Source organism: Geospiza fortis, unplaced genomic scaffold, assembly GCF_000277835.1.
Source record: "Geospiza fortis unplaced genomic scaffold, GeoFor_1.0 scaffold874, whole genome shotgun sequence".
Lineage (NCBI taxonomy): Eukaryota > Metazoa > Chordata > Aves > Passeriformes > Thraupidae > Geospiza > Geospiza fortis.
In genome coordinates this window covers 118,560-127,805 of record NW_005054456.1, presented here as the reverse complement: position 1 = coordinate 127,805, position 9,246 = coordinate 118,560, and the positions used below count along the sequence as shown (strand labels likewise).

General features: G+C 54.3%; 1 protein-coding gene across 1 annotated transcript in view; it reads left to right on the top strand.

Moving 5' to 3' along the window:
- The window catches only part of FAM155B (family with sequence similarity 155 member B), a 23,690-nt gene extending 15,117 nt beyond the window's left edge, over positions 1-8,573 (top strand). Inside the window, exons 3-4 of the mRNA XM_031062675.1 lie at positions 3,509-3,680; positions 4,172-8,573. Coding sequence (XP_030918535.1) covers positions 3,509-3,680; positions 4,172-4,569 — 570 coding nt within the window. The 3' untranslated portion in view covers positions 4,570-8,573. The remainder of the gene's footprint in view (positions 1-3,508; positions 3,681-4,171) is intronic.
- The last annotated feature ends 673 nt before the right edge of the window (positions 8,574-9,246 follow it).

Genomic DNA, 9,246 nt, shown 5'->3' with positions numbered 1-9,246 from the left:
GATCTGCCACAAGGGAATGGCAAGAGCTGGCTGGGGTCAGTGCTTCCCTCAAGGGGAAAGGGGAGGAAGAATGGAAGGCAGCCAGGGAATCCTGGTTCAGGTTCTGCATGAGTGCTCCAGCTCTGCCCTCCCCAGTGGTATCACCAGCTCCTTGCAGTGTCTCCTTCCATGTTTTCATTAAGTTAATGGAATGTCCCTGTGTGTGACCCCAACCTTCTGTCAGACTTCCCTGATGGGAATCATCACAAACATTTTAGGAGGGATATTTGTGGATCCATGCAGAGCCTGCTTGTGCCAGCTGTTTCCATATGAGAGCAGGATGAACCCAACCAGCTACCTACAAAGCTCTGGGAAATCTCCTGCTCCAGCTGCCTTTTCCACCCAAATCTGGAGCTGGGACAGCTCAGGTGACACCCACAATCCTCTGCTGGAGCACTCAGTGTAGCCTCCATGCCAGGCTGCATGTGAGCCCAGGTGGGAGCTGGGATGTGACTGGGATCTGGGAAGCAGCGTGGGAGAGTCGGCGCTGGGAAGAAGATTGGCAGGAAATGGGAGTGAGTAAATCAGCCCAGCTCGCCTGAGTTGTGACTAAAGGGGAAGCGTGAGACATCTGCAAATATTAGAGATGTGTAAACACGGAGCAGGGAGAGGGAATGGTGGAGGGAATGATTGAAGGGAGTGAACTTTTGGATGGAAAAATGTAGGTCAAGTATGAAGGAAAACTTGTAGGCAGCGAGATAAGTGCTGTAAAACAACCTCCTTGGGAAACACAAGGAAGTCCCACTGATGGAGATGTTTATCCTCAGGCAGATGAGGGCTGGAAAGGAGGCTGAGCTGGAGGGATGAATTCAGGGTGTCCATCCCAGATGGGACTGGGCACACCACTGATGTCCATCCAGCTCCTTGTGTGTTCATAATTCCCCTTTAAACTGCAAGCTGGTTGTGGTTCAATTAATCCATCCAGATTTTAATCCTGAAAACTTCATGGCTTTGGGGGGAGTTCGCCCACCTGACATCAGCCAGTTCAAATTCAAGCAGGTCATCTACCCCAGCTGTCCAAAATCCTGGATGGTCACCAGGGGAAGGAGAAGCTCATCCAGCTGCTCGCTACCGGATGCTCCAAGGGTTGGGCTGTTCTCAGGACACCCTCTCCTTGTTGCTCTAAAGGCACCCCAAATAATTAAGGTAATTAATGAGGCCTCTCTCTGTTTTGCTTCACATTACACTGGAGTGTGTCTGGAGCATGTGGGAACAACAGCATTGTGTCCAGGCAGGGACTGGTTGAGTCCTGAGATTGGAATAAGGGTATGGCCTGTCTGAATACATCCTGGGCAGTCAGTTTGTGCTTTGGAGCTCACTGTACACCCTCTGGTGCTCTGTCCCATTAGTGTAAGGTGTCACTGTCCCCTGAGCTCTTCTAATCATCCTTTACATCCTGTTGAGGTTCCACAGCAGCAGTGACAGGTCCTGCTTTCCCAACAGAGAGAAACTTGTGGTGCCTGCAGAGGGCCATGTGCCACCCACTGAGGGGTCCTGCTGTGTCCTCCTTGCTGTCCCTCTGTCTCCTTGCTCCTGACCCTGTCCCCAAGGGAGCAGAGGCCATCAGGGAGGGCACGTGTTGGAGGTTGTGGCCCCTCTGGAGCATGGCCTCTTCCTCCTCAGTTCTAGGGAATCAGCTCGGGCAGATCATGCAGCCATAGCATGGTTTGGGTTGGAATGGACCTTAAACACATCCTGTCCCACCTCCTGCCACAGGCAGGGACACCTTCCACTATCCCAGGGTGCTCCAAACCCCATCCAGCCTGGCCCTGGACACTTCCATGTTCAGGGATGCAGATCCAGACCTGGAAACTCTCCTGCTTGTATCCTCACACTGCAGAGTCATTCCCTCCTCTGGAGCCGCTCCACTGTGTCCCAGTAATTAACATCCAACAGGACAAGGAGAACAAGCACCTGCATTCCCACATCCCAGGGGCCAGCCCTGCCCACAGTACTGGGGACTGCTCCAAAATGTTCACTCCATAAATTGTGTCCTGGTGCCCATTAAACTTTTTGGGATGAAAGTTTCACCAAAGCTAATACAATTCTGTGAAAATTCTGGCTTTCATGATTTGGCATTTTACAGGAAAAAAAAATAACTTGCCAAGAATTTCCCAACCAGCTTTAATCCTGAGACACCACTGTGGGCCAAAGAAACAATGATAAGGATCTATGAAAAACATGGGGAAACAAAGAAGTGATGGGTTTAAAGCCTCGAGAAAATGAAAATGCAGCTGGAAGGCAGAGCAGGGGGTTTCTCTAAGCATGCAGAGGAAGAAAACTCACTCCCTTTGAATCACAGGGAGCCCTTTCTAGCTAGTTTCAAAGGAAGTTGGATGTGGCCATGGAATGACCATGGTGCTGTCATTCGTGCCCTCATGAGTTCATGGATGAGCTGGAAGTGCCATGGGTTTCTTGCAGCCTGAGGAATGATGCACACCAGGAGAAATGGGAGCTCTCCCTCCCTATGTGCCACAGCCAGTGGAGACAAACAACTCCCCCCATGCCTGATGCTGGGGAAATAAGGGGAATTTGGGAATGTGGTAGAAACTGAGCCAACTGGGCTATGCCCAGCTGTTTGCTGTGGGCACAAGCATATGGAGGCTGGAAGGGAAGAGGGAAACCCAGGACAGGACAGGCTGGAGAATGTGGCACAGCCTTGCAGTCACAGCTGAACCCCCAGGATGCTCTTCCTTCTGGAAATGCTGCTAAGCACAGCTTGAAGTATCAGGCAGGTGAACAGAGCACATGGAGACACCTGTACCACTGGTACATCTCAGTGCCAGAACATCCATGGAAAATGAACAAGTTTCCCCCCTGAGCCAAAAGAAAAGGCACAGCAGAAGTTTCAGATGTCAAGGAATCAGGAACCTCTCCCAGGACCTGGTGGGGAAGGTGAGGAAGGTGTTATTTGGTGGCAGAGACGGACAAGTCTGAGGTGCAATGGCTGCATGTGCAGCATCCCAGCTGCTTCTGTCCAGCAGCTTTTCCAGCAGGAAATTTCCAGTGAAGACCAGCCCATGATGTGTTTTGCTGTCCCAGGTCCAGCGCTGATGAGGGCCAAAGCACTTTAGAGGAGGTGAGAATCCTCCCCTTCCCAGGAGAGCAGTGGGATGTCTTGAGGATGAGGAGGATACTCTGGGACAAGTGATAAGCAGCGTTTGAATTTTTGTGTGACAGACTGAGCTCTTGGGTCACTGATGTTGGCAGAATCTGTCACGATGCCTGTCTGTAGGGGACATTATTCCATGTCGTAATTAGCTTTATTTTCGTGGTGTATTTAGCTGGATAGACGAGTTCCACCATTGTTACACTCCAGTGGATTATTTGAATCCATCGCTGTTCAACAAACGACCCCAACACACATTTCCCACAAGAGCTGGGAGCTCTCCAGTCCCCTTCCACCCTGCGGTGCTCCAGCTGTCACGGTGCTTGGGAAGTGACTGTCCCTCTCCATGATTTCCCCCAGGCTGTCTACAAGGCGTGGCTGTGCTCCGAGTACTTCAACGTGACCCAGCAGCAGTGCCGGCAGCGGATCCCATGCAAGCAATACTGCCTGGAGGTGCAGACCAGGTGCCCCTTCGTGTTACCGGACAATGATGAGCTGATCTATGGAGGTTTGCCTGGCTTCATCTGTACGGGTAAGGAGGGCCGGGCTCACAGCGGGCACAGGGGGGTGATGGTGAGCCCTGGCGAATTTCCAAGCCACTCCCCGGGTTTGGAAGGATTGCCGGGGTGGAGTGGGAGGAGAGTCAGTATGGAAATTGCCTGATGCCAAAATGTGGCCATCCCACAAGGCCATCTCCAAGGGTGTGGGGGTAAAGGGTTAATGGGGGCACAGCAACATCTCAGCCCAGGAAGTGAAAGTCCTACCTCTGACTGAAGGCTAAAGCATAGAGGGAGCTGCAGGTGATGGATTAAAGCAGGGATAGTGAACCACTGTGAGCAGGATTTGGGGAGCCCTTAGCTCACCTTGCTGGTGTGTGCAGGCTCACACATGCTGGGGCCAGTGCCGGGGGTGTCTGGATGTCCTGGTTCTCAGGTGTGCCCATCCCACAGCTGGTGGGCACCAGGGCTCGCTTCCTCCTCAGTGTCCCGCTGACCCCTCCTCCTGCTTCCTTCCTCCCTGCAGGGCTGCTGGAGAACCAGCTGCCCGACGAGGAGGCCAAGTGCTGCGAGGTGCAATGGGACTCCTGCGAGCACCCCCCAGACAGCAACGAGGACACATCCCCCAAATCCACGGCGTCAGAGTCGCTCCATTTCCACCGCCACGACCCCCACCTCCATCACCAGAGGCAGAACCACTACCACCTCTACCACCACCACCACCAGTACCACCAGCCTCGCTCCCCGTCCTTGCTGCCGGTCTCTGCGGGGTCTCGCCTCGGCAGCAGCAGGATCAGACTGTGCGTGCTGGTCCTGATGCTCCTCCACACCATGGTGTCCTTCTCGAGCGTGCACGGCGGCGCCGGGGGGCTCGGCCTGGAGGCCCCGCCCGCCCTGGAGGAGAGCGTGGCCCGGGACGAGTGACAGAGGGCAGAGCCGACCTCCAAGGAGAACGCCAGATCTTTTCCCATAAGGGGGGCACATGCTATTCCTCCAATGGGAGGCACGGGGTTGGGGGTGGCACAGGCGCACCCCCGCACATCCCCCAAGAGCTGCTCGCGCGGGGCATCCCCGTGCTGAAGAGTCTCTAACGCGCACAGGGCTGCGGGACCCGGCGCCAGAAGGGTTCGGGCAGGGCCAGCATTGCCGGCCCCGCAGGCGCCGGGAGGGCAGGAACGGCACGGAGGCGGGGGGACCGAGGGGAGGGGTCCCTGGGAATCGAAGGGTGTCCCCATGGGACTGCCGGGTGTCCCCCGGCCGCTGCCGCGAGTGCCTTGAGTGCCCGCGCCTCCCCCGCCCATGCCGTGCCGAGGTTGGACGGTCAGCCCGGCCCTGGTTCCTTTTCTCCTGGGTCTGAATGCTGAGGGAGCAGGCGGAGGGGCAGCACCTCCCGGCACAGCCTGGCCCACTCCTGTCCCAGGGAAAAGCCTCTGGGGCTCGGGGCAGAACCGCCCTGGTGGGGCACATTGTCCTCAGCGCAGCGCTGCCTCACCGATGGCATCTGGGGACAGGAGTGGGACGCTGTGACACTGCACTGTGGTACCACTCGGGGTTGGTCTCACTGCATCCCAGCCTGCTCCTCCAGCCTGGCCTTTCCTGCTGCTCTATGCGAGGAGGAGGAGAGGGAGGAGGCATGGAGCAGGAGGGATGTCCCCAGCATTCCCACATCCCACTTCGCAAAGTGTCCTGATGATTTGGTGTAACCTTTTTTGTTGTCCTCCCTGGCTGGTGGGACTGGTCTCAGTGAGGACTTGGGGAGATGTGACTCCAGCAGCACACAGGCTGTGAGGGAGAGGGATCCCACGTGGCAGCAGTTGGATGCAGGGAATCCCAAAGGCATCCTTCCATGCTTCCCAGCTACAAATCATTGACTGGATGGCAGGAGGACTGGGCAAACGGGCTGGAGAAATCTGGCTTGGAGGGAGAGTCTCCCACACAAAGAGGCACTAATAAGGCCCAGCTAGGGAGGAGCATTTTTGTGAATAGTTTCAATCCATGGATGCCCCCAGATCCGGAAATTTCTGGGAGCCCAGCTGGACTTGGCTGGGCAAGGTGCTGGCTGGTGTAGCCTTATTCGGCTCACTTGGGGTGGATTTTTAACCTGAGCTCAGCATATCCAGGGATTCAGCCCCAAACAAACATCAGATCCCTAGAATCTGATCCCCAGGTCATTTCCTAGGAAACTCCCAATTCTCCACCCAGCCACCAGAACTGTTCCCAGCATGGACACTGCGAGGTGGTGCCTCCAGGCTGGGCACCAGTGGCTGTAATTTGTCCTGGGTGTGGGCAGGGAAGGAAGAGAGGGTGTTTTAGCATAAGGTCACAAGCTGGGTGTGAGCTCACTCCCTGCTCCCAGAGGGGCTGGGATGGTCCCTCTGTTTCCAGGCTGGCTCTTGACAGGAACCTACAGCAGAGCCCCGCGTGGGTCACTGCAGGAGACAGGGATGGAGCAGGAGGAATGTCCTACATCCCAAATTGATCCCAGATCCCTGTGAGGGTGCAAGAAGTCCCAGAGTTGATAATCTGTAGGAGTTTTATGGTTTCTGGTCTGTTGAGGTAAAGCAAAACCAAACAGAGCCCCGTGAGCAGAGCCCCATGAGCAAAGCTACTTCCTGCCCGGCTGGAAGAAGGAAGTACCAGGCATCTCGTGGGAAGCACAGGTTTCCTGACATTTCCAGCCCATTTCCAGACCAAAGAGGCTCTGAGAAGCAGCTGAATGTTTGATTCCTGCTTTGACTTGAATCTCAGAGCTTTGGGGTGATGTTTACACACTACCAGTTGCCTGTTCCCCAAGTCCTGCAGAGACAAGGCCTGTGATCCCATTGTCCCGTGGTTTTTGGGGTGGGAGAGTTGGTGCACATGGAAGATGGAGAGTGTTTCCCGAGCAGATTCCCTTGCTGCTACTACCACCCAAAAGGTAGGATGTCTCTCGTTTGACTATTCCTCATGACATCCATATAATTTCAGCCTAGTTTACACCAATCAGAACAGTTGGACATGGAGCAGTTCTGCAAACCAGGATCCAATCCCTTGGTTTTCTGTGAGCAGTGGGTTGTGGAGCTGCTCTGACAAGGAGCAAAAGCTCCCAGGCAGGCCAGGGGAGGGAGCACAGCCCTGTCCCTGCCTCCAGACAGCCGAATCCCGAAGGAAATTAGATTTCTCCTGCACTGCCAAGAGTTAAGCTAATTCCAGGCGCCTCTCTCGGAGATAGACTGTGTCCAATCTTGGAGCGACTCATCGGGAGAGAGAAGAATAGCCCAGTGTGGTGCGTCAGCAAGTGGCCCTGAGTCACTGGCCCTGTGCATTGTGTCATGTGTGACACTGAGCAGCGCTGGCGGGCACAGGGTGGCCCAGCCTCAGTCCCTGCACACATCCAGATCTGGCACCACCCTGAGGGTTGTGTGTCCTTCTCCCTGCCCTGAAGCCCTTGTGTCTTGCTGGTGATGGAGAGTCAGGCCAGGCTTGGGGGTGGTGATATGGATGATGTGGGATTCCCAGAGAAGCTATGGAAGTGTTCAAGGCCAGGTTGTACGGGGCTTGGAGCAACCTGGTCCAGTAGGAAGTGTCCCTGCTCATGGCAGAGAGTGGAACAGAATGGGCTTTAAGATCCCGTCAACCTAAACCATTCCATGATTCCATTATTTTCACAGAGCTGCAGGAGTGAGATCCAACAACCTAAGTCATGTTCAGGGGGTGCTGGCAGGGATTTGCTGGGATAACCTGGGAGCTGTGAGAAACAGTTTCACCTTCCCTAACACCAGCTGGAGGCTTCCCTTGGGAGGTGTTGCATCCCAGTGAATCGGGAAGTGGAGCCAATTCAGAACTGGGCTGGTTTAGGTGGCTACTGGGGAGGTTTGAGCCCCATCCACCACGAGTGATGAGGCCCCCAGGACAGGAGATCCATGTGTTTTCCAGGCCAGAGAGGATGAGATGCCAGAGAGAGCACACAGAGTGTGGATCTGCTCTGGAAGAGTGGGATGGGCTTTACCTGCTGCAAGTGGAGGAGGAAAGTGCTGGGTCTTCCCAGAGCAAGGCTGTAGAAGATCTTTTCTTTAGAGAGTCTGGGCTGCTGTCAATAAGTTCTGTGGTTTTAGGGCACCATATGCTGCATTCAGCACTTTGCCAATCTGTTTAAACGGATCCAGACAAGGCTGTTCCCAGAGCGGGAGCAGCTGGAAGTGGTGTATGGAGCAGTCCATCATCAGGAGCCCATTGGATAAAATTCCTGCTTTTGGTCTGACAACCTCCTAATCGTCCATCCCTGAGTACTCTGGCTTTGCTCTCTGAGAGAACAGCCAGGGAAGCAGACGGTGACATTGTCTCACTTAACATAACACCACTGGCATTATTTTTATGACAAAGTGGAGGGAATGTGCCTGGAAAAGGAGCGAGTGTGCTTGGATAAAGAAGGAATGTGCCTGGATAAGGAGGGGAAGGGCTTCCTTACCCTGTGTGTGTGTCCAGGGATGCTTCACCCCAAGCCCCGTGTCCACCATTGCCCTTTGCAATCCCAAATGCTTTCCATATTCCCAAAGCCACCTTGAAATACATGAACTCTAAACGATTTATCCTACCAGGAACTTAAACCCAAGGGGCTTTGTCCTTTTCATCCAATGATCTTGTCTCTTCTCCCTAAAGAAGATGCCCTGTGTTGGGATTAATATGTAAAACTCAACTTTTCCTTCAGTGGACAAACTTCTCTTTGCTCAGAGAAAACTCCCAGTTTTCTGGGAAGCAGTGATTCCTCCCTGGTGAGGGGGTTTCTCATCCCCAGGGAAGTGAGGGATGATGATGTCTCCACAAGCTCCAGGTGTGGGCAGAGAGAAGGAGCAAAAGGAGTCGGGTCCAGCGTTATTCCCGGGTTTTGCACTTTCATGTAGCTGCCAGTTGTACAAATTAATTAAAAATAACTGAAGAAAAATCCCAAAGAAAGGCCCCGCTTCCTCTGGGGAACATTAATCATTAGCTGAGTCTTTTTCTTATGAAAATACAGATCCATGGTAGCCCCAGGCAGAAGATTCCCAGGGAGAGCCCTCACCATTCGTGCTCGGAGTTAGGGAAATCGCTTTGAAAGCATCTGACAACTAAAGCAGAACATGTTGAGTAACTTGGCAACACTGGGAAAACATCTGGAACTGGTTTATCTTCCAACACATTTTGCTTTGCTTCAAGAGGAGATGTCAGGGCAGTTCATTCACTGCCACTCAGGGCCGCGGGCGGGGCCGGGAGACGCTCGGCTGCCGCCTGCAGGAAGGGAATAAAGGGAAAATCCCGGATATCTGCTGCTCCTGGGCAGGATCCTGGGAGGCCAGGCCATGGAGTGTCCCTGTGCTGAGCTCGGCAGGTGCCTCCTGGTCTCCGGTTGCACCCAGCGTGGTGGTTTGAGATGGGTTTTTGAGGTTGGCTGGAAACACTGTGGCTGCTCCATCCCTGGCAGCATCCAAGGCCAGGTTGGACGGGGCTTGGAGCAACCTGGGGTAGTGGAGTGTTCCTCCATGGCAGGGGGTGGAACTTGCATGATCTTGAAGGTCCCTTCCGACCCGAACCACTCTGGGATTCCATGATTTTCACAGAGCCAAAGAGAGTGAAGTCCCATAGCCC